At 39.5% G+C, this 25,953-nt stretch overlaps 1 protein-coding gene across 3 annotated transcripts in view; it reads left to right on the plus strand.

The window, feature by feature from the left end:
- cpne3 (copine III) overlaps positions 1-25,768 on the plus strand; it is a 70,072-nt gene extending 44,304 nt beyond the window's left edge. For 2 of the 3 annotated variants that reach the window (XM_073044345.1, XM_073044354.1), the window contains exons 9-16: positions 313-399; positions 2,597-2,656; positions 5,188-5,321; positions 17,966-18,020; positions 18,111-18,162; positions 19,097-19,230; positions 23,234-23,470; positions 24,836-25,768. In XM_073044345.1, the coding sequence (XP_072900446.1) occupies positions 313-399; positions 2,597-2,656; positions 5,188-5,321; positions 17,966-18,020; positions 18,111-18,162; positions 19,097-19,230; positions 23,234-23,470; positions 24,836-24,943 (867 nt within the window). In that variant the 3' untranslated portion in view covers positions 24,944-25,768. The remainder of the gene's footprint in view (positions 1-312; positions 400-2,596; positions 2,657-5,187; positions 5,322-17,965; positions 18,021-18,110; positions 18,163-19,096; positions 19,231-23,233; positions 23,471-24,835) is intronic. The other variant, XM_073044363.1, reaches the window with a different exon arrangement.
- Positions 25,769-25,953: the final 185 nt, after the last annotated feature.

Raw genomic sequence — 25,953 nt, forward strand, 5'->3', positions numbered from 1 at the left:
AGCATACTTTATTCCTTCCACTTTTTAAAGTTTCTTATTTCTTTCCTTTTCTAACGACTTTGGCAATATCTTGTTTACTTTCTACTGAAGTATCTATGGAGTCTTCACTTCAATAGAGTTTGACAAAAAAAATTGTAGGTATTGCAACATTCCTCGCATGAATCTAGTATTTGCAACTTACACACAACAATGCTTTCGCATACCAATCATGCTATACAGTTACATTAGATATCTGTACTGTTGAATTTTGGTGTATAATTGCAGTGATAATTTTAAACTTCTATATTTGAGAATCCTCTTGCTTTCCTGCAGATGGAGTTTGAGTGCATTAATCCAAAGAAGAAACAGAAAAAGAAAAACTACAAAAACTCAGGAATTGTCAGTTTTAAATTATGCCAGGTAAGAAGCTTTAGCTTCTTTTAGATCTTTGAGGAAGGAGGTTAGCCTTATAAATAGAATAATTTGTTTGTAAACCTCCACCCCTATCCTTCCTGCCCCACCCCTCTCCTCCATCAATACCCATCCCCTTTGTTTTATGACTGTTTTTCATGCCAGGGTTAAATTGGAACAGCACTTATAAAGTAATGATTCTAAATTAGTTGACTGCAGATACGTGCAGACTAAAAGTTTGTTGCTATAATCTGGAAGACAGAGTTGGGAATTCCACACTCTAATATGGATAGGGGCTGGACACAAAATGGTAGTAATGTTGAAAGCAAAGCGCTATATCTGCAGGATAGCTTCTAATAAAGAAATGCTACACTCAAATCATGAGTTATGGTTATGGAGTCCATAGGGCATAGGTTTAACGTCACAGAGAAAGATTTAAAAGGGGCTTAAGGCACATGCTCACCATATAGAGGGTGGTGAGTATGTGCAGCGAATTGCCAGAGGAAGTGAGTAGAGTTAAGTAAAATTACGGCATTTAAGAGATTTGGACAGGTATGTAGGTAAGAAAGCTTTAGAAAGATATGGGATAAATGCAGCCAGATTACGTTAACTCAGTGAGGCAACTCAGTTGGCATGGACGGATTGGGACTGAATGGCCTATGTCCACGCTATGACATAGGAGGTAGTCGTGGAAGGAAGTAGTAAAGATAGATTGATATAAAAAGTGAAATAATTAGTGGAACACATTGTGATATGTCACCCTTCCCTTATTGTTGCATCAGTTCTCTAAAACCCTGATTCCTGGTAATTATGATCAGAAGGCCAGTCAGTAGTTGGCTTAGAATTGATGCCAATACATTATCCGCCATTGGAATTAACTGGCCCTTAATTACTTGTTTATACATTACATTGTTTTTAAACTGTGCTACAATGTTGTACTCTAATCCTCTGACACCATCCTTTCAACCAGGACAGATCAGAAAATGATCTTCACGGCCTCTGGGGATTCTTTCCTTAATTCTTTGGAAAGCCTAGGACAGTGGTTCCCAACCTTTTTTTGGCCATGCCCCACCTAATCACCTCTAAAATCCTGATGCCCCCTGTGGTGATATTTAATTCTTATTCAAAAAGGAGGAAGCCTAAAAGACCATTAACTTGGTTTAAACAAGCTTCCAAAGAAGCTTTCATGAAAGCTTCTTCATGAAAGCATTTTCATGAAAGAGAAAAATAAAAGAACCAAAGGACTGTTAAAGTTCTGAGGAAGAAATTACTAAAAAATTGTAAAAAAAAGAACATTAAGTGATATTAAAATAATAATAATAAATAAATAAAACAATGCCGATTCGTTTCTACAGCATACAAAGACAGATACACCGTTTAAAAGAGACGACGCAATGTACACACCTTCACACCACCAAGAACCGAAAGCTACTGCAAAAAGCAGCATTGGCGCGACCTCGTACGAGTTTCTTACGCGTTTGGACTTGTTCATTCGTTCCTTCCTACATCAGTCAATTCATTAATTTAATTATGAAAGCCATTTGATGGTTGTAATGATGGTGATACACTATATATACAGTACATACGCAATTACACATGTACATACACACAAGTATTTTTATGTATGCATACTGTATATACACATATGTATTAACTCGCACACACACTCATACTCACACAGACTTACTAGAAAAAAATTCACTGTTAATAACTCATTCTCAAATTGCCCCCCTTAAAAATCAAATTACCCCCCTGTGGGGCATACGCCCCACGTTGGGAACCACTGGCCTAGGATATATTTCATTCGGATTTGCCAATTTATCCACTTTCTAAGATGCTAAAATTGTTAATACTCGCTATTATCTTTAACCCATCCAATATTTTTCAATTGCTTCAGGATTCAGAAGTCCTTCCTTTAGTAGACAGCTAAGAAGTATTTTGCTGTGGATCTAGTAGTTCATTTGTAGGTTTTCTGCTTGATCTCTGCAAGCAATCAAATTATTTTGTGGCTTCTTCCTGTTAAGAATCACAAAATGTATTTTTACTGCGAATTCCAAATGAATTTCCATTTATCAAATGAGAATGGAGCATTAAATCCTCCTAAATCACGCATTGATTTAAATCAAGTGTTTGCAGAAATACTTATGGCTGACATTTATTCAAAAATAAACAATATTGTTTTAGTTCTCTTGTGCTTAATCTACAGATCGTGAAGGAGTACACTTTCTTGGATTACATTATGGGAGGCTGTCAACTGAATTTTACTGTGAGTAAAACATTCCAATTGGTGAAAATGAAATTTTGTTACTGCCTGGAGTTAACTGATTCTCAAAGGAGACCAGTGTGAAGTACAGATATCTGCAGACATGCACTCACATCAAATATTTGAAAAAATATAGCATTAGTTTTCAAACAGTTTTAATGACTTGTTTATGATGGTCTTTTATTTCATAATTCTTCTTGTATTTTTGGTTTTCTATTTATGAGTTTCATTTTTGACTCCATGCTTCACATTTAACAAAATTCATCCAGAAGTAAAGTTAGATATTTTCAAAAAAAAATTGAATGAGTCAAATGCCTGTATAAATAGAGTTAAATATACTTGTTTAGCAAGAATGTTAGCCAAGTATCCTTGTAAGATAATTAGCAAATGAATAGCCCTTTTGCTGTTAATGTTAATTGGAAAAGCTGTAACATCAACAAATGTAAAGTTGCAGTTCTTTGTAATTCATTAATTATAAATTCCAAAACCCAAATTTAACTTCACTAGTTTAGTATTTCATTTGCACGCCAAAAGAATCTTACTACTATAGTGTTGAGTTTTGGACACATTTCTGATGAGTTAAAACCAGACTGGAATTTGTGATTTATGCACCTAAATAAGAGTGAACAGGAAATTGAGCTTAATAAGGTGGACCACTCACTTCATGACTCTCTGGTCTGTTGATCTACCACTCCAACCCCCACCATTCCTGGACCCATGGTACCTTCCCATGCAAACTAACGAGATACAGCACCTCTTCCTTTCCCACCGTACAGGGGTCCAAAGAATCAATCCAGGTAAATCTTCACTTGTACCATGTCTAGCACATTGTATTTGGTGTTCACCATGTGGTCTCTTCTATGTTAGAGAAATCATACTGGGGTTATTTTGCAGAACATCTTTGAGTAGTCTGCAGGGGATTGTTTTAATTCTCAATTTCGCTTCCATTTCAACCTGTTCATCCTCCACCGGCACTACAGTAAAGCTCAGTGTAAACTTGAACAACATGTTATCTTACATCTGAGCGCTTTGCAACTCTCTCAAAGTGAACATTGAATTTTCCAACTTCAGGTCAACTGCTGTCTCATGGTGGTGTCTCTTTCTCATGTCATTTCTACAAAATGTCTCCCTTAGGGTCATTATTTCTTCCCCTTATCATTTTAACTGTCTTTAACCTATCTCCACATAGCTTTCTACCTCACTCTTCACCCCTGCTCCAGCTTTGCTTTGAAAAAGCAAACCATCCATTCCACCCTCCAACCCATGGGAAGAGCCCATTAACTGTTTTCTCTTTCTACAGATGCTACTTGGTTGGTTGCGTTCTTTCAACCTTGTGTTTCTAATTGCAGCATTTGCAGTTTTAATTTGTTTTTCTGAACAGTTTTTGGCATAATGACTCTTTGGAGTAAATACTTGCAAATTATAAAGCATCTTTTTATAAAAAAAAGTTCTTTTTTCACCCCCAAAGTGGGAACATTGCATTTTGGGTACTGTAATGCATTTCACCTAGTCTTTTCAATTTGTAATTATAAAATGATGGCACAGTAGCCTAGTGGTATACGCTTTACAGTACAGGCAACCGGGTACAATTCCTGCTGCTGCCTGTAAGGAGTTTGCACATTCTCTCCGCGTGAGTTTCCTCTGGGTGCTTCGGTTTCCTCCCAGAGTTCAAAGGCACACCGGTTGTTAGTTTATCTGGTCATTGTAAATTGTTCCATAATTGGGCAGTTGCTGGGCAATGTGGCTCAAAGAGCAGAAAGAGCCTTCTCTACTCTTATCTCAGTAAATAAAATGAGACATGTTCCCAGAACACATCCCTTTCATAAATAATGGAATTACTCAAATACCCAAAGTTAATTTCATTTCTGGTGAGATTTACAGTAGTTTTGGCCTGAATCGCTATTGGTGCTATTCTGTTAGTAACAGCTTTTACTAACAAGACTGGAACTGGGCATTATTAATTATGTTGGCTCATCTTTTCTACAGTCTTACTCAGAGTGCTACACAACATTTCGTCAGACTATGCAGACTGATCTAAATTCCAGTCACCAAAGGCCAAAATTGTTTCGGCAGGTTACTCTTCAAAATAAAATGACCAGAAGAAATTCTGACTGTGATGCCAATTTAAACTGCACATGGTCTATATCCCTCAGTTCTCCCACCATTATAACACATGCTCATTACCTGTGTATATTTCCTGGCAGTGGAAAGAGTGAGGTAACTTAAGGAATACTGCCTGAAGTTAGAACAGTGATACTAGTTGCTACTAATGTGGGAATTTGATTCCTGAAGCTGGCTGTTCTCTGGACTGCAGTGGCTTTGCACACCAGTATCTATCAGTACTGCATTAGAACAACCACTTGCATGGTTTAAAGGTTTTAGAAATAGCTTTAGGGAGATCTCTATCACTATTAACACTGGGAAAACTACAAGAGGCAAACTTCTTTGTTTGTTTACCAAGATGCATGCTAGCCAAAAGCTCTCCCAAAATACAACTACCTCACAGATAATGTTCTCTTGTTTTCTGTATATAGGTTGGAATTGACTTCACGGGCTCTAATGGGGATCCAAGAACACCAAACTCTCTACATTATTTAAATCCAAGTGGGTATAATGAATATCAAATGGCAATCTGGTCTATTGGAGTGATCATTCAAGACTATGACACGTAATGTATTCAGTTCTATTCTGTTATGTTTCTTTGAATCATGATTGAATATTCATTTTGAGGCAATAGCTGCATTGTATGCAATTTTACCTGCAAGCACAATGCTTGGTTCCATTACTACAAAGTGCCAGTGAAAATTATTTTATAAATAGACTTTTGGAAACTCGGCACTAACAGAAAGGGATGTAATATTGTAAGTTTTGCCTGTGCGATGAATTTTTGCTTCCTGGGACAGGGGCCTCATGTTCTTGCCAAGATTCTGGGAGAAGCTGTGGTGGTGGAGGAGTACAAATAGTGTTCACCTCAACAACAGACTTGAGTGGAAAACCAACACCGAGGCTGTTTACAAAAAGGGGATGAGAAAACTCTATTTTCTAAGGAATCTGACATCCTTCAAAGTGTGCACGTTGGAGATGTTTTACCAGTCTTTTTTGGGGCTTTGTGTTGAAGCAGCATCGGTGCAAAAAGACTAAATAAACTCATCAGAAAGGCTGAATCCATCCTTGCCTACAACCCAGACTCTTTTGAGTAGTGGCCGAGAGGAGGTCACTAAACAAACTGTTATCCATTATGGACAATCAGGCACATCCCCTCCATGGCCTACTGAATAAGCAGCGGAGCACCCTTTCAAACAGACTCATTCAGCTCCGCTGTCACAAGGATCGTTACAGAAAATCTTTCCCATCAAATATAATAATCATATTCAACAGTTCATCTCTGTGTGACAGGAGAACACACATCATAATACAATGGTCTCTGCTTTATAATTTTATACATTATTATTGCACTTTATTGCACATTGGTACATTATTGTGTATATTATTATTCTGTAGTTTATTATTAGTTAGGTCTGCACATTATTAATTGTGTTTTTAAATGTCGCTGCTGAATTTCCCACTCTGGATCAATGAAGTATTCATTATTAATATTATTATTAAATAGCAGCTGCCACATGTAAGATCGAACCATGTAAGTTATACTTCCAACAATATGCTTTGTTTAGTTTCTGGTCATAAATAGGAGTCAGTCTTCTGTTTCGAAAATGTAAATGGCACACAGTAACTAGTTTGAAGTTTGAAATCATTGCTTTGCAAGCAAGCTGTGTACATAGCAGATACTCTTCCTGCAGAAAGTAGGATGTTTGTCACTGTACTTGGTTTGTTGCTGCTCAAGAGGTACAGTATAAGGAATGGGTGTTGTTACGTACTCCGTAACTGGGTCACTTACCAGCAAAGATAGAGAGGTCCGTTGAAGTCTGATGGTACTATTTTTAACAGTATTTATTGATAAAAATACACAAAAATAATATCAATGCAAACATACAGATAATATACGTCGTCAATACTAAATCTAAAAGCGCGGGTATAATAATAATAATCAATAAGAAATAGCTCTATCGTTGTCTAGGGGATAATGTATTGTCCGATGGAAATATAAAAGTCACTCAAGTTCATGCAGGCTGCAGCCTTTGGTTGGAGAAAGACGGATTTTTAGAACTTGCCAGCTTTTCCTTTTTATGATGTCGATCCTTTGAAATTTCGTTGGGGGTGATCTCTTCTTTAGCTAAGCCGTCTTCTGTGGTAAGGCCCCAATCCCGGCAACGGGAAAGGACACACGTGGGCCCTCCACCGGCTGTCGCTATTAAACGCTGTCACAGGATTTCTAGCGTTTCTCCTGGTGCGTCTAAAGGGGTTGTTCCCCAGACCCTCTTTTATTCTTACTCACGGGGTCTCAGATGTCAATCAGGTTGGGATGAGGCCATCCCTCAACCAGCCCCCTCTGATCATTCCCTGAGGGCTTCCATGAATAGTACAGTACTCAATACACAATTCCGTCTCCAAGAGACAATGGCCGTTTTCCGTGCCTTTGTATCGCTGAGGGGCCAGGACATTCCAAACCCCCTTGTGGATTCTGCGTGTCTCTCTCTCTCTCATTTCCTGGGTCCCAGACCTGAATTAATAGCGATCTTGTGATTCTCAAAAAGGAGAAGGCTACTTTGTACCCTTCGGCCCCTCAGAGTTGGGGCACAGTTGTAACACCCCCTTCCTTCAACGCGTTTTTACCATCAGTAAAAACAGAGTAATACAGAGTCTTACAGGATTTTAGAATCTAACACAATACAAAAGTTTTTTTTCACTACAGAGTAATTCAATTCAGCATCTAAACAGTTAATGATTACATTGTCACTTCCTTTAATATCTTAACATCTTGTACCTTACTAAAGTCTTGTAGCATCAGACTTCAATTTAATAACCACCTATTTTTATTTCTTTCCTTCAGCAAACAAAAACTAAAGAGTTGTGATCTTAGCTTACGTGTATACTACAAAAGTTCATGCAAATACGAATCTTTATGTTACTTTCAAACTTAACAGTCAGTCTTCCATTGGGTTGTCTTTATTATTCACATGCTTTGCTGAAATCCCTTAAAACCGGCTTCTGCTATTTAAAAATGGCGTCCCATTAACCCTCGCCTCTTTTCCAGTTAACTCCCACGTGGTGAGCTTGTGCACCCTGGCGAAATAGGCTTTCGTCCGCTCCTTTCATAGGAGTTATTTTATCAACAATGTGTTCCAAACTTAGACCATTTTCCGAATTTCCACACAATTCTTTAATTTTATGCAAGTTGCTAGGTTTCTCTTCAGGACCCTTCAGGCGATTAGTTCTCAATGCCAGCGATCCCGCTTTGTTAAAACAGCATTTCGAATTCTGCGGTTTCACACCACACTCTGGAATAACAATAGCATGTGGGGCCACTTTACCTTCCAACTCAACTTGTAATTGAGTCACAGGCACCGCGGTACCAAGCCATTGTCTCGGTAGCCTGGTTGCTACTTCTGACATCAATCCAGACTTTAAATTTTCTTCATTCGATTTGGAAACTACATTTTTCCCTTTTCCTTCAATAATAATATTCACCTCACCACCTGTTCGAGCACAAACACCTGGGAATTCTCACTTCCCACTATTACCAAGGTTAACCCTTTCTTCACTGAACCAAGTCCATCTGACCCACAAGGACTGCATTCCTTTTCAACTGAATCAAATACCTCAGACTTTTTCTGAGCTCCATTACTAGGTTCAGTACCACGTGCATCCACATCTTGAACACACTCAAATGGGACATTTGCCTCTTCCAGGCTTTCAATACCCGTACCCTTTTCAAATTCTAAATTCCCCTGATCCTCCCAGTTACTCTCTGGGCAACTCCCTTCCGGAGTAAACTCAACCCCGCAGGCTGAAACAACCTCATCTGCCAACCCAGCAGACTTCTTCAAGGTAATGGCATCCTTTTCATCTAGGACTGCCTTCATTTCATTATCGGGAACACCTTTAGAATTTTCAACTTCTTCAAACAGTTCTGCCAAAGCAGACAGATCATCCGTGTCCAACTCTGGACCTTTTAACAGCTTTATCTGTTTCTCATCTTTATTTCATGCCTCTATAACTTTTCTCCTCGCTAAGGGAAGGTCTACTTCCCCTCCCTTACTCTCTTTCACTTTACTACTCTTCGTGTTACCACCCTCTAAACCCTCGTGGTACAGGTTCGGTAAAAACGTCTCAGCCAAATCGATACTGGCCGGATTTAAACTGGTCTCGTTCTCAGCTGCCTTTCTCGACATGCTGCGAGTGATCGTGCATGCGGGATAGATCTTGGAATCTAGGGGCAGGACCTCCACCGGCTGGCTCATCAGCTTCATTGCTGACCAAACCTTACCACCGGCTAAATCATTACCCAGAAGGACATCCGCGTCAGTTCTCGGGAATTCTGATCGCACCCCCATTTCAACTGGTCCAGATACCAGCTCACAATTCATAATGATCCTATGCAAGGGCACCGTTATGTCCCTTTTCCTATTCCTTTCACAGCTACCATTCCCGTCTTGCGACCAAAATCCAGTACCTTACTGCTAATCAATGACAGTTCAGCTCCCGTATCTCTCCAGATCCGCACGGGAACTGGTGGGTCTCCCTCTCTCATAGACACGGTTCCGTTTGACATACAAGTCTCAGACCCTTCTCGTACTCTGTCTACCCAGGGATCTCTTGTCGATTTACTGATTACCACGCCACATCCGATAGGGACCGCTGCTTTCCCTTTTCCTGTTTCCTTCCTCGGAGCAAAGCACCTAGATGCAATATGTCCCCCCTTTCCACAATTAAAACAGGTCAAGCCCGGAAATCCCTTGCCGTCTTGCCTCTCCTCCTCAATCTTACCACTAGCTCCCGGCGGGACCTCTGCCTCAGCCGGCGGGCTTTCTCTATCGTTCCCACGGTCTCTCTGGTAACTTTTATTCGAGGAAAGCTTTGTCTTGTGGGTTAGGGCATATTCATCTGCGAACCTAGCAAATTCAGAGATGGACTTATTAATACATCCGGATATCCTCCGAAACACAACCTTTAAATTCCTCAATCAGAATTAACTCCCTGAGACGCCAAAAATCCTCTTCCACTGTTTCTGCTGTACACCAACGATCCAAGAGCACACCCTTCTCATAGGCAAACTCGGTATACGTCTGATTCCACCCTTTCTTTAAATTTCTGAACTTTTGCCTATACGCCTCAGGTACCAATTCGTAAGTCCGGAGAATGACCTCCTTTACTTTGGCATAATTCTCCGCCTCTTCCTCCTCCATGGACAACGCCGCATATGCCCGTTGTGCCTTCCCTTTTAACACACTTTGTAACAGCGCTACCCACTGCTCTTTGGGCCACTTCTGATTCACTGCCACCTTTTCAAAATGCAAGAAATAACTATCAACATCCGTCTCCTCGAACGGAGGTACTACCCTCAACTCCCGACTAACATTAAACTGCTCCTGTCGGTCTGACCCTTGGGCTCTTCACTCTTGCCTTAACTTCTCCATATCCAAGTCATGTTGCCTCTGTTTCTCTGCCTCCCTCTCCTTCTCGGCTCTTTCCTTTTCTTTCTCAGCTCTCTCCCTCTCTTTTTCAGCTGCTTCCAGCTGTTTTAACTGCATTTCATGCTCTCTTTGTTTCTCAGCTCTGTCCTGCTCCCTTTTCACCTCTAACTCCTTTAGCTGGAGCGCCTGCTCCCTTTGCTTGTCGGCCCGTTCTTTTTCTCTCACGGCCCTTTCTTTCTCTTTCTCAGCTCTTTCCTTTTCCTTTTCAGCTGCTTCCAGCTGCTTTAATTTAATTTCATGTTCCAACCTTAATTTCTCCAACTCTAACTGAGCTGTCCCACTAGCTGGTACCTTTTCAGGGATATTTTCCAATACCTCAGCTGCAAACACATTCTTCCCAGTATAATACTGAGTTATGGCCCTCCGCACCTCCCGCTTTTTCATCGACAACCTCACCTCTGCGAGGTTTAGTCCCTTCGCAATATTTATCAAGTCCGATTTGGTGGCCGCCTCTAGCGCCTCCAGAGTCGGGTTTTCTATAAATTCACCAACGTCCATCTTTGCTGGTTTCCCGTCTGGCTACCCGCGTAACCAGATTCAAGTTTGGACTTACAAGCCCGATTCACTGGCCTCCCAATTTGGTATCAAATCTCGAGACGAGAACCCCAAGTTGTTACGTACCCCGTAACTGGGTCACATACCAGCAAAGATAGAGAGGTCCGTTGAAGTCTGATGGTACTATTTTTAGCAGTATTTACTGATAAAAATACACAAAAATAATATCAATGCAAACATACAGATAATATATGTCATCAATACTAAATCTAAAAGCGCAGGTATAATAATAATAAGAAATAGCTCTATCGTTGTCTAGGGGATAATGTATTGTCCGATGGAAATATAAAAGTCACTCAAGTTCATGCAGGCTGCAGCCTTTGGTTGGAGAAAGACAGATTTTTAGAACTTGCCAGCTTTTCCTTTTTATGATGTTGATCCTTCGAAATTTCGTTGGGGGTGATCTCTTTTTTTTAAATTTTTTTTTATTAGTTTTTCAAAACATTTTACAAAATTAAAAACCCCAAATCCCAATGAGGAGCATTAATACAGTGCAAGATTAAGCATACAATAACAATATGCTACAAAGGAAGAGAATTTAACAAAAAAGCACCTAAATTAAAGACAAGTGAGCTTAGTGTCCTCCCCAAGCCCCACAATACAAGAAAAAAACAACAACAACTCCAGACCAACCACCACACAGTATAAAGAGTATAAGTCCGGGCAGTCAAACTCCCAGACTGTGAATACACTTAGTAACAGAGGATAATAATGCCTACTACCAGAAAAAAAAAGGGAGCTGAAAGCAAGGGACCGAAAAGAAGAAAAAAAAAGAAAAAAAAACCCTAGTCAAGAGGAAGGTTATGAAAGTACTCGATAAAAGGTCCCCAGACCTTATGGAACTTTAGATCCGAATTGAGAACTGAATAATGAATTTTTTCGAGGTCCAAGCAGGCCATAATATCGTTAAGCCATTGCGCATGAGTGGGCGGGGCAACATCTCTCCATCTAAGGAGGATCAAGCGTCTCGCCAGGAGAGAGGCAAAGGATAGTATTCGGCATTTGGTCGGACCCAGACATAAATCTGTCTCGCCCCAAAAACCGAACAGAGCAATTAAGGGGTTAGGTTCTAGGTGCTGATTCAGAATACCCGATAATGTAGTGAAGACATCTTTCCAGAATTTCTCCAAGCTAGGACAGAACCAGTACATATGGATGAGAGAGGCCACACCCCTCTTGCATTTATCACAGAGCGGACTAATGCCAGGGTAGAATCGAGATAGTTTAGATTTAGACATATGGGCTCTATGAACAATCTTAAACTGTAAGAGGCAATGGCGAGCACAAAGGGAGGTTGAGTTAACCGATTTGAGAACTGAGTCCCAGCTCTCCTCGGATAAGGAGATATTTAAATCCTGCTCCCAGGCCATTTTAATTTTATCCACAGGGGCCCGTCGTAAGGCTGCTAGTTTATCTCGGATAATTGATATTAAACCTTTACCTAGTGGATTAATGGAAAGAAATAGGTCCGTAGCATTTTTCGCAGGCATTTCAGGAAAGTTAGGAATTAAAGGAGCAGTAAAGTGTCGGATTTGGAGATATCTGAAAAGTGAGCGTTAGGCAGGTTGAACTTAACGGAGAGCTGCTGAAAAGAAGCGAAGCGATTATCAATGAAGAGATCTTCAAAATGTCTAATGCCCTTCCTGTACCAAACATGGAATGCTGAATCATACGTAGTAGGTAAAAAAAGGTGATTATGTGCGACAGGGCTAGAAACGGAAAACCCCTGGAAACCATAGCATTTCCTGAACTGAGCCCATATACGCAAAGTGTGTCTAACCAGAGGATTAGCTATTGATCTGGGCAGACTGCTAGGGAGTGCAGAGCCAAGAAGTGCAGATATAGATAATTCTTTAGTGGAGCTCAACTCCATTGCCACCCAGTTAGGGCACTCGGGTTGACCGTGGAAGAAAGACCAGAAGGCAGCACAACATATATTAGCTGCCCAGTAATATAAGCGAAAGTTAGGTAAAGCCATGCCACCCTCTTTTTTAGATTTTTGGAGGTGGATTTTATTAATTCTAGAGCACTTATTCTGCCACAGATATGACAAAATAATAGAGTCTAAGGAATCAAAAAAAGATTTAGGAATAAAAATTGGGATAGATTGAAATAAGTATAAAAATTTGGGGAGAACATACCGGTACATTTTAACAACATTAATACGACCTACCAAGGACATAGATAGAGGTGACCATTGTACCAGACTCTGTTTTATAGCATATGAAAGATTGACAAAGTTTTCACGAAAGAGATCTTTAAACTTCCTTGTGACTGTAATTCCAAGATAAGTAAATTGATTATGGACTACCGTACTTTAAAAGGGAGATCACGAAATATTAGTTCTTGTGCTTCTTTATTAATTGGGAAAAGTTCACTCTTATGTAAGTTGAGTTTATAGCCAGAGATCTGGCTAAACTGGTCAAGAAGTGAAAACATTAGAGGTAAGGATGTAGACGGATTTGAGAGAAAGAGTAATAAGTCATCAGCATAGAGAGAAACTTTATGCTCAACACCCCCTCTCCAAATCCCGGTCAATTTAGGACAATTTCGAAATGCTATCGCCAAAGGTTCTATAGCCAAATCAAAGAGAAAGGGACTTAAGGGGCACCCCTGACGGGTGCCACGTTTGAGATTAAATACTTGGGATTTCTGAAAATTAGTTAGAACAGAAGCAGTAGGACACAGGTACAGCAATTGGATCCAAGAGATGAAACTTTGGCCGAGGTCAAATTTTTCTAAGACTGCAAAAAGGTAGTTCCACTCTATACAGTCAAATGCTTTCTCCGCATCAAGGGAGATAACACATTCAGGAGTCCCAGTTGGAACTGAGTATAAAATATTAAATAGACGCCGAGTGTTAAAAAAAGGGAGATGGCTTTTAATAAAGCCTGTTTGGTCATCAGAGATAATGGAGGGAATAACGGTTTCTAATCTATGAGCCAACACTTTAGCTAAGATCTTTACATCAACATTGAGCAGAGAGATCGGCCTGTACGAGGAACACTCTGTTGGGTCTTTGCCCTTTTTTAAAAGAAGAATAATAGATGCCTCATTGAAAGAGGGTGGCAATTTGCCGTAATTAAACGAGTCAGATAATACTGAAAGTAACTGAGGAGAAAGAAGTGAGGAGAATGATTTATAAAATTCCACAGGGAACCCATCAGGTCCAGGAGATTTCCCTGAGGACAGTGCAGAAATTGCAAAAGATATTTCTTCTGGTGATATAGTGGGGGTGATCTCTTCTTTAGCTAAGCCGTCTTCCGTGGTAAGGCCCCAATCCCGGCAACGGGAAAAGACACACGTGGGCCCTCCACCGGCTGTCGCTATTAAATGCTGTCACGGGATTTCTAGCGTTTCTCCTGGTGCGTCTAAAGGGGTTGTTCCCCAGACCCTCTTTTATCCTTACTCATGGGGTTTCAGATGTCAATCAGGTTGGGATGAGGCCATCCCTCAACCAGCCCCCTCTGATCATTCCCTGAGGGCTTCCATGAATAGTACAGTACTCAATACACAATTCCATCTCCAAGAGACAATGGCCATTTTCCGTGGCTTTGTATCGTTGAGGGGCCAGGACATTCTAAACCCCTTGTGGATTCTGCGTGTGTCTCTCTCATTTCCTGGGTCCCAGACCCGAATTAATAGCGATCTTGCGATTCTCAAAAAGGAGGGGACTACTTTGTACCCTTCGGCCCCTCAGAGTTGGGGCACAGTAGTAACAGTGTTTAATTTGGCTTGTTTCAAAATAGACAACACTGATTTAAGTTGTATCGTTCAAAAATGCATGCAGACTGGATGGATAATATATAGCATATCAAATAACTGATGCATTTATAGTTGGAAGGCTTGTGTACTTGGAGAAGTTAGCTTTATAACATTAATTATGGGTAGCTGGGAACTGTCTCCAAGGGGCAGTTTTTGTAAAAAGGGTATCTGAGGAAATACTGTAAACGTGTGAAGTCTCCCAAGTGGAAAGAAACAGTGTAAAGTTAGAGAGAAGTTCAGGCTTATTAGGAATGGGTGAAGGAGCATCAAGAAACATGAAAGAAATGTGGGGTGAACTAGAATCCATTCCTTTGGCTTTAATTTCTATATTGGACGATTTGCTCATCTGCATTGGTAGTATGTCTTTTTAGCTTACAGGAGTTGCACCTGTGTTTTGGAAATCCTTTGTGCTCTAGAAATGGTTTGCAATTTGAAAATGTTTAAGATAGAAATGCTGCATTATAAATGTTTTTTAAGTATGTTGTTTGGATTTAAATGTGTGCCATTGAAAATGAATGAACTGCTTTGTTAGTTGGAAGTACCTTCGTGGTAAGGCAAGGGGACCCACCACTCGAATAGTGGTTATTGGCAGCTGAACCCGCTGTGAAGGATAAACAGGAAAGTAAGCTAATCTTTAAAGATTGGGTAGTTCCAGACCTTTTAGTGAGAGTACTCGTGGCTATTTATTATCAGATAGGGCTTAAGGTCTTCATTTGGGTTTTGAACTTTGTGGTGAGCAAACCCAGCACCATCACAGCTGAAATTGACTCCAAACCAACTTGACAGTTGTACAATGTCCGGTGTATGTTACTAAAAAGGGCTTCTTTGGTTTGTTACGAGTAGGAATGTTTCTTTGTCTGTTAAATGTTTCTCTCGCCGTTGTTTTGCTTTAGAATGGCTGATATGGTAATTGTATTCATTTGTTAATCAATGGGGAATGTTATTGTGTTTTGTGAGGCTGGGAACTTGGGGGAGGGGTTGCGCGGGCTTGGGGGTGAGGGGAGTCGGCAGGAGGGACGGACGAGGAAGGTGGACGGGCGCTGGACGGCTCGTAGGACCACCGTGACTGGCGCTGGACGGCTCGTAAGACCACCGGGTGGTCCCAGGGATGACGACGTGGCTGTCGGATGATTCGTTGATTGAGCTCCACCGAGTGCACTAAACTGACTGAACTTTGATAAGTTGGCGCCTTTTGTTTTTTTCTTGTATATATATATATATTGTATTGCCTAATACTCTTTTAATTTTAGTAAACTCTTTAAAGTGTATTTCATTACGGTATTTGTTGTGGGTTTGATACTGTTGGCGGGCGCGAGGCATAAACGCGATTCTCACAGCACCTGCGTGTACGGGAGGCGGGGTTGGTGTGTGGCTGGATCTCTTTTTCCCCTAGACATATACCAGCCTGTTGGGTAAGTGTTACACAGTTTTCTGCTGTCGTGCTTTGTAACTTGGCACTGTTGTATTTCACTGTGCCAACAATTTATAATCTGATCCCTGTCCCACTAAGCATATCTTTGCTGGTCATCCCACAAAATTGTAATAGTCAAGTGACCATTTTTTAGTCTCTTGGGCTCTTTAGTTGTCATTGTTTACACTCCTGCAGCTGTGAAATCAGTGTGATTTGCGATTGCATTTAGAAGTTTAAGTATAGAACGTGCCTACATTTTTCTTGAGTGTTTGAGGTGGAAGTTTGGGGCATTGGAATTGTAATTTTTATACATAGAATTTTATGAATTTACAAGTCGTGTTTTAATATTGTCCAATTATCTTGATGAGTGTAACTCCAATGCCAAAAAGCTCATCACCTAAACACTAATTTCCTCTTAATTAGTGGTGTTATGAGTGATGAACAGACCTAATGGTCAATGGGGTGCAGAGTTAACCATTCCCAACCCCCCTCCTGAGAACTACGAACTATTGCTGTTGCTATGCTGCTCATGAGAGAGAGATAAAGCCCAGGCAAGAACATCTGCTGCAGATAAGAGGGGGAGAGAGACTGTTGATTTACTGTATTTTGACTCTTCCTGGATTATTTACCTTCCACTACAAGGACTTTACTTTGCTCGTTAACATTCCTCAGGAGATAGCAGGAGTGGCCTGATTTGATGGTCACGGTCATTCAGAGTTGATGGATAGCTGAGACCCCGTGAGTGGGGATAAAAGACAGGTCTGGAGAGACACCCTTCAGACACACCAGTGGACACTGACTGAGTGTTGGGAACCCACAGAAAGGTGGGGGCTTCGGAGACCGAACCAGGAGATCGGTCAGTAAAGCTCACAGTGTTATAGCAGGGCTGGTGGGGACTTGTGTGTGTGTCCACTCATGCCAGAGTGACGAGTCCACCACAGAAGAACGGACTAGCTGAAGAACAGAGGGGTCATAACTGAATGGCCACAATGATACGACGGATTAAGAAAGCCACAAAAGATTTGCCTGCTGCAGCTGTTGCTGTTACATCTCGCTCGCTCTCTCTGTTTCTCCAACGATTTCAATACAACAACCATAACCACCTCAGCATTTATGAACTGAACTCTATACTTTCCTATGACAATTCATTTACCTCTAGACATCGATAGAGCTTGTTTATTATTGATTATTATTATTCCTACACTTCTAGGTTTATTACTGCTAACTTGTTTTATATGTATATTTGCATTTTTGATATTGTGTTGTGTAGTTTACTAATAAACACCTTTAGTTTGGTACCACCAGACTCCAACGGATTCTTCTTTCTCTGCTGATCAGACACCCAGTTACGGGGTACGTAACAGTGGGAAGTCACATCAGTGTGCCTCATCATTAAAATCTAGCAGTACCTCCAAATCCAGAACTTGTATCACCAAGAAGGATAAGGGCAATAGTCATGTAGGAAATCTGAAGATTCACCTCCAAGTCACACACCATCCTGCTGTACACAGTATAGTATAACTTGTATATTCTGTATTTAGTAGTAGCGCTCGACATCTACTATGATATAATGTTTTAAGTGGTTAGGCATGGCCAGAATTCGCTCGTGCTTGTGCAAGGATCTGGATGCAGTATCACTGGCTGTCCACTCAGCCTTGGGCTAACTGGCAACAGTCAGTCTGCCATTTATTGATTACAGCTCAGTGTTCAACACCATCATCCCTTTGGTATTTAATCAACAAACTTCAAAACCTGTTTGTTGGGTAAATAAGCTTCCTCCTTAACATCCTAGAATAAAATACTTCTTGCAAAAATTATGTTATGACCATCCATGATTTGAGATTATTATACAGAATAATTTGTGTACCATAATTTGGGTACCTGCTTTAATAGTTGCAGGTACTTCTACTTGTTAATGTTCATGCAACTTATTTTCATGTGATAACTCTGATGTGGAGGCAGACAATTAATTATGATTTGCATTTACAGAGACAAATTATTCCCGGCATTTGGGTTTGGTGCAAAAATACCTCCTACCTGGCATGTAAGTGTTAAAGTAGATCTTTTGTATAAATGTATTCAAATAAAATATTACTTATGTGATATACGCTATACATTGTTCTTTGTTCTGCAGGTATCCCATGAATTTCCACTTAACTTCAATCTTCAAAATCCATTTTGTGAAGGTATGGGACGCTTTATTCTGTAGTGGTTTTGTAAATGAAGAGAAGGGGTTTGGTGTAATGAGAGTTAATTTAGATCTGTGCTGTTGCTGTAGGTCAAGGAATATGCTGAGCAATTTCCTTGAAGTCAAAGACTTCAGTCACTTTTGAAATGAGCTTCAAACATCAATGTGTTTTGGACTAATCTATTCATGAAATTTGTTTTAAATTTTGAAAAGAGATTTTTAAAACTATTTTGTTATGCAAGATTTCTTAACAGTTCAGATCAATTAGCTTAATTCCTTAAATGACAAAGAACTAAAGGTATTGCAGTCTGATTTGATGCTAACCCGTCAATTTACGTTTCTCTTGTAGATTTAAATCATTATATTTAAAGTGATTGTTTAAAGTGACTGCACTTCCTTGTCTGGTCATGAAAGATGCAACATATGTGAAACTTTAAATTCCTTTTATCTGAAATAGAACTGTTGCAAGTAACTGCGCTGAACTTCAGATGCAACTTTCATATGATTAAATAATGGTATGATCTAATGTCATTTTCTCACTTGGAGCTATTGATACTGAAACCATTTGAGAAGAATTGCTTTGTTGTCCTTGACTTTTCTGAATTTTCTTAATGTATGAATGCACTATATACACAATAATTATACTACTATGCCAGTAAGTATTGTAACTAATTTGAGCAAAACAAGGTCAATGTTCATGAGATGAGTGGTTTCTCTTTGCACTCTAATGGACAACTGTTCTAAGTATACATTATTTAAATTTGTAAATAGAATATTTTTAGCACATGATGTATTCAGTCTACTTTATAATTAAGTAACCACGATTTATTAGCGGTTACCTCATAATGGGAAAGAAGCACTAACTTGGGTTTAGTAGCAGTCATGACCAGATGTGGTGAATTCCTTTGCTAACAATTTATTTTGTACTTTAGGGGTTCCAGGGATAATTGCTGCCTACTGCAACTGCCTTCCTCAAGTTAGGCTTTATGGTCCAACAAATTTCTCTCCCATTATAAACCACGTGGCAAACTTTGCAGCTGCAGCATCACAGCAGCCAAAAGCTTCAGTAAGTATTCCTTGCCTTGCACATCGACTAGCCTGCATCTGGGAATAGCTTTAAGACATGTTGTGAATGGATCTCCTGCCACTGTAACTTAATGAGAAAATGTAAGCAGCAAATTAGAATGGGAAGAAAATACCAACACTTCGTGATATTTACATCTCGAAGGTCATTATCAATTACGAGTTAAATTATTAGAACAATGACATTTTCAGTATTAATATTTGAAGAGTAAACATTGTAGAAGTATTGTTCCCCTTTAATGGAGAAATAAGTGCAGAAATAAGAGAAAATCTGCAGATGCTGGAAATCCAAGCCACACACACACACAATGCTGGCGGAACTCAGCAGGCCAGGCAGCATCTATGGAAAAGAGTAACTAGTTGACATTTCGGGCCCAAACCCTTCATCAGAACTGGAGAAAAAAGATGAGAGGGTAAGAAAGTGGGGGAGGGGAGGAAGAAATACAAGATAGTAGGTGATAGGTGAAACCGGGAGGGGATGGGGAATGATGAATTAAAGATCTGGGAAGTTGATTGGTGAAAGAATTAAAGGGCTGGAGAAGGGGGAATCTGATAGGAGAGGACAGGCCATGGAAGAAAGGGAAGTGGGAGGAGCATCGGAGGGAGGTGATGGACAGGCAAGGAGATAAGGTGAGAGAGGGAAATGGGAATGGTGGGGGGGGGGGGGGGGAGCATTACCGGAAGTTCGAGGAATCAATGTTCATGCCATCAGGTTCAAGGCTACCCAGACAGAATACAAGGGGTTGCAGTTCCAGCCTTGAGTGTGGCTTCATCACGGCAGTAGAGGAGTCCATGGACCGATGTGTCAGAATGGGAATAAAAGCAGAAATGAAGTCTTTGCTGTATGTGGTTAAGCTTTATGGGGTGCAGCAGGATAGTGGCTAAGTTATGCTCCTGCATCCAGAGCTCCAGGGACATAATTTAAATCCCTGGGAAAATATAAATACAAGTAATTATATCTGGAATTAATGCTAAAGACAACAACAATCATGACTTTTTTAAAAATCTCACTATTTAAGAAAGTAAGCTTTCTTGGTTTGATCTGTATCTGACGAGATGCACTAATGTGGATGATTGTTATCTGCCCTTAAACTGAGGAGGCAGTGGCAATTGACAGTGGCAATGGACTACTTGACAGATAGACCTCAGTATGTGCGGTTGGGAGACTGTAGGTTTGACACGGTGGTCAGCAGCACAGGAGCGCCGCAGGGAACCGTACTCTCTCCGGTCCTGTTCACCCTGTACACATCAGACTTCCAATATAACTCGGAGTCCTGCCATGTGCAGAAGTTCGCTGATGACACGGCCATAGGGGGGTGTGTCAGGAATGGACAGGAGGAGGAGTATAGGAAACTGATACAGGACTTTGTGATATGGTGCAACTCAAACTACCTGCGTCTCAATATCACCAAGACCAAGGAGATGGTGGTGGACTTTAGGAGATCTAGGCCTCATATGGAGCCAGTGATCATTAATGGAGAATGTGTGGAGCAGGTTAAGACCTACAAGTATCTGGGAGTACAGTTAGACGAGAAGCTAGACTGGACTGCCAACACAGATGCCTTGTGCAGGAAGGCACAGAGTCGACTGTACTTCCTTAGAAGGTTGGCGTCATTCAATGTCTGTAGTGAGATGCTGAAGATGTTCTATAGGTCAGTTGTGGAGAGCGCCCTCTTCTTTGTGGTGGCGTGTTGGGGAGGAAGCATTAAGAAGAGGGACGCCTCACGTCTTAATAAGCTGGTAAGGAAGGCGGGCTCTGTCGTGGGCAAAGTACTGGAGAGTTTAACATCGGTAGCTGAGCGAAGGGCGCTGAGTAGGCTACGGTCAATTATGGATAACTCTGAACATCCTCTACATAGCACCATCCAGAGACAGAGAAGCAGTTTCAGCGACAGGTTACTATCGATGCAATGCTCCTCAGACAGGATGAAGAGGTCAATACTCCCCAATGCCATTAGGCTTTACAATTCTACCGCCAGGACTTAAGAACTTTTTAAAAGCTATTATTAATGCTTTTTGAGATAGTGATTTAGATGCATATCATATTTTTTACTGAGTTAAGTATTGTATGTAATTAGTTTTGCTACAACAAGTGTATGGGACATTGGAAAAAAGTTGAATTTCCCCATGGGGATGAATAAAGTATCTATCTATCTATCTATCTATCTATCTAATTAACCAATTAACCCTTTTAAGTACTGCTGGCATTGCCTGTGAAAGTTTAAACAGAACATTCAGTGCAGTAATGTATGGTTTATGCTCCCAAATAGAAGAACATTTCAGAAATATAACTGTTGTTTCAAAAGTGAGGCTTTATCAATGCATGCTTAGCGTAGAAGTTTATTGTCTGATATTTATCTCCTTGCATTACTTTGGTTGTGGTTGCAACAACCCGAAATTTCTTCAGTACTGTTATTGGACTGTTCTTGTAATCAAGTGAGTTTTGTCCAGATTCTCTGGTTGCCTTCCATGTTTCAAAAAGATAAAGGCTGATGGGGTTGATTAGCCTCTGTAAACTGCTCCTAGTAGGATTTATGGTAGGAATGGGGAAGAGAGTAGATGGGAATTTGGATTGAAAAGGTTACTGGGAAAATTATTTGGAGAATTAGTTTGTCGTGAGAGTCAGCTTAGATGTGATGGGCTGAATTCCTTAAAACTTAAATATAGAAAGCAGATGGTAGGCTAAGGTATCAAATATTGCTGGTAAAATTTGCAGTGCCAATTTGTGATCACATGTACTCCACTGTGATCTTTGTTCAGGGCTGATTTGATCGCTGTGAGTTCATGCAGTTCCTTGATATGGACAACAGGCTCAGCTGAGTGTTAAAGATATCAAACACTTAATGGTTATGAAGTTCAGATACACTCAGACATTTGGAAAAATAAAATTCTAGGATATTTAATGCCACTCAAACAATTTTTAAAAAAAGTATTAATTCTAAGTCTCTCACAACTACATTTTCACGATAAAGTCCCTGTATATGGTCCAATCTAATACAAAAATTTCCTGCACTGTGTGGTAGGATTCCTTCACTCTAACCAGTATGAAATGAGGGTAACTTTGGAAATTTGGTGAAATCCCATGAGAAATTCAGAACTTAAACTTGTCAAAACACTAACTGTAACTGTTTGGATATAAATTACTGTTGTCATGTTATGTGGGGTATGTGGGCATTTATGTGGGCAAATTCTGACATTTCCTGGGCATATTCAGGCCATTGTCAAGAGCTACTTGGATAACTCGTAGCAGGACGTATGTAACAACAAATCTGATTCAGAAGAGTGAAGGCAAGTCAGATTTAACTTAAATAATGTGAAACTTTGTTCTACGGCAGCAGTACAGTACAAAGACACTAAAATTACTAAATTACAAAATAGTGCAGTGAAAGAAAAAATAATATTATTGTCCATGGAACAGTCAGAAATCTGATAGCAGAGGAGAAGAAGCTGATGATCCTAAATCAGGGTTTTTTTTGGCTCACTGCAGTCCATGAATGAAGTTGATACTTCTTGATCCACGTTACATCCCAGAAATTCTTTCTTCCTGAATAAGCACTGAACAAATACTGACTCCTTTGTAAAAGTGTTATAAATGACAGTTCAGCAGTTTTTTTTGTTGAGATATTGAACCCTCTTAAAATTCAGTTAAAATAACATAAGTTTAAGGTAATTGGCAAAATGGCCAGAGGAGAGATGAGACTTGTTTTTAATGCAACAAGTTGTTATTACTTTTGTTTTGGAAAACTTCGTTATCACTTCTACTTGAGAGATCTGCATATAAAAGCAGGTTAAATTAAATATTGCAAGCATATAGTAAAAATCAATTTCAATCTATCATAATTGTAGGAAAATATGTTATTCAAGTGTTTCAATAGTCTTTTGTAAATGAATTGTTTACTAAGAAACTAGATTCTGTTGATCTTGTCAAATTAATCCCTTTGTATAATTTTGGTGAATTATATATGTTAAGATCTATCTTTTGGCAGCAATATTACATCCTGCTGATCATCACAGATGGAGTGATAACTGATTTAGACGAGACACGACGGGCCATTGTTAATGCTGCAAAATTGCCAATGTCCATTATCATTATTGGTGTTGGTGGGGCAGATTTTAGTGCCATGGAGTTTCTGGATAGTGATGATGGAGTTCTGAGATCACCCACTGGAGAACCAGCTATCAGAGATATTGTCCAATTTGTACCATTTAGGAAATTTCAAAATGTAAGTATGTTATATAAACCAAGTCTGCTTCACAACTTCTATGTAACAAAAACATTAAAATATTGTATAATTAGAAATTATTCATGAATTGTTGAATGTAGCTGATAAATTATCATGTATTTCCATACACAATTATTAAATGAGTAAGTATTTTGATGGTTTTGATGTTTTTAAATAAAAGTAAATCTGCCATGGAATGTACATATTATGATGTAGCTGCATAGTGAAGACTGAGTCATGAGTTGAACACTTTAAGTGAAGAACATGATTTGGTTTTGGGGTGACAACAAACTCTGGGTGCTGGAATTTGGAGCTGTTCATAACCTGAACAGTTCACAAGTTGAAAATGCAGCCACAAACTGAGTTCTCACATTCAGAACGTGCTTGAAGCTGCACAGCATCTGGAAAACACATAATGTCGATCTGCCAAATGCCAAAGTTTTGAACGTATGGATTGTACATGTGTCGGGTATTTTGTAACCTGTAGTAACACACAAAACACTGGAGGAATTCATCAAGTCTGGTAGCAACCATGGAGGAAAATGGGAGAAGCTGAAACGAATGGAAAGTCATAGACTGGCAGAAGTGATTGGATTTTTCCTTCATCTTCACAAGTAAAATTTAATACAAAAAGTGGGGTGGGGAGGATGTATCCAACAATACTAAAATTAAATAAGAAGAAGCTGCTTCCACAAGCATCAGGATTGGTAAATGCAGCTCATAGATGCAAGGCAGTTGACAAAATGACTAAAAGAATTCTGAAATAAAATTGCTTGAAATAGTCAGGAAGTTGAGCTGCTATCTGTTGCAGTTTTGCAACACCCAAGCACTGTTGTCATATGTTTTTGCTCTCCAACTGCTTCATTCACTCAATGACTGCTTAACGATTATTTTCATGATCACCCTGGTTTCAGTGTACCAGAGACTCAAGACACCTCCCCCCACAACCGTTCATGTAGCTTGTCTCTTTTTCAGTTTTATTGAAGGATCTTCAAACTGAAGCATTAACTCTTTTTCTGTTCCCAACCTGTCCTTCCAACATTTTCAGTTTTTTCTTTTAGTTTTCCAGTATATACAGTCTTTTTTGTGATTTTCTTTCCAAATTGAAGATTTTGCTTTAATGGATGAAATGCTATTTATCTTGCATTCACCACGTAGAAGTGAATTCAATGCGTATTTGCGCAGAGGGGGAAAATGCAGTCATATGTGGAACACACCTAATTGGATAGTCCTTCCTTAAGGCCTGATATGAGGATAATGGCCCATATCAGATAGATGACTGAAAATTTGTTGTATTATCTGTTTTTTGTTTTTTTTTTGTTCATGGTTGCTCTTAAGTATTTGTATTTTTTTCTCATTTAACAGGCACCTAAAGAAGTTCTTGCACAGAGTGTCCTTGCTGAATTACCTCAGCAAGTGGTGTGTTACTTCAACACACGCAAACTACAGCCTCCAAATGAACCACCTTCTTAAGTTTTGGAAATGCAGTATGGCATATGGAAAATTCACCAAAGTGCAGGAATCTTTTGCTTCTGCCAGCATTACAATGTTTAAAATGCATGATAGAAATGCCTTACATAAAGATTAAATTAAGTTAATTTTCACTAATGTTAAAAACAACAAAATTGACCAAATTAAATGATTTGTGCAATATTTTTGCAGTACCTTGAGAATTCAGTAAAATGATCATTCAGGACTGTATCTCATCTCTTCCTCACTTTTAAAATTTGTTACATATTTTACAAGTTTTATTTTTATTTTTAATGTACAGATTTTGCACTTTTAGATTGGAGTCAAATAACTAAATATGGAATACATGCTTTTGAAATATTGGGTGAGTTTTCATATTCTAAAGCCCTAAGTGTATTGATATTTTTAAATAATTGTTGAATATATTCCATTTCTTTAAAGATAACCTTAAAGCTGAATAATATGTAACCTGTCAAACACCGTAACATTCTTCCTGTGGTTGGAGAGTATAGCATGTCAGTCATTTGGACTTTGGTAGATGGTACTTTACACAATTACCAAATGTCTGCAATTAAATTTAATCTCTCTGCTTCTATCTATTCTTGTTTACTAAAACTTCTAAAGTATTAAAGTTTAAAAATATATTCCTGAAATCAGCCAAGCATGGAGTAAAAGTATTTTATGACCTTAGAAGATGCCAGCTGCCAAGCAGCTATGGGGCGATACTGCTATACCTACAAATATACAGTACACATGTCATTTGAGATAATTGTATCAAAAGTATATTATTGTAACTTTATATTGAATAAAAGTGCCAAAAAACTCCAACTCGTCATTCAATGAGTTTGTTTGTAAATGCAGAAATGGAATTTGCAAAAATAAGAATGTTCACTGTTTACTGGCACTTCTGGGTCTGATAAAGCTGTCTACAGAACATATTACTGAATTTTAAATGGTTACTTTTGTCTTTGCGTTAGTTCATTGGACTGTTTATTTTACATTAACACATTTAT

This window comes from Hemitrygon akajei, chromosome 1, assembly GCF_048418815.1.
Source record: "Hemitrygon akajei chromosome 1, sHemAka1.3, whole genome shotgun sequence".
Lineage (NCBI taxonomy): Eukaryota > Metazoa > Chordata > Chondrichthyes > Myliobatiformes > Dasyatidae > Hemitrygon > Hemitrygon akajei.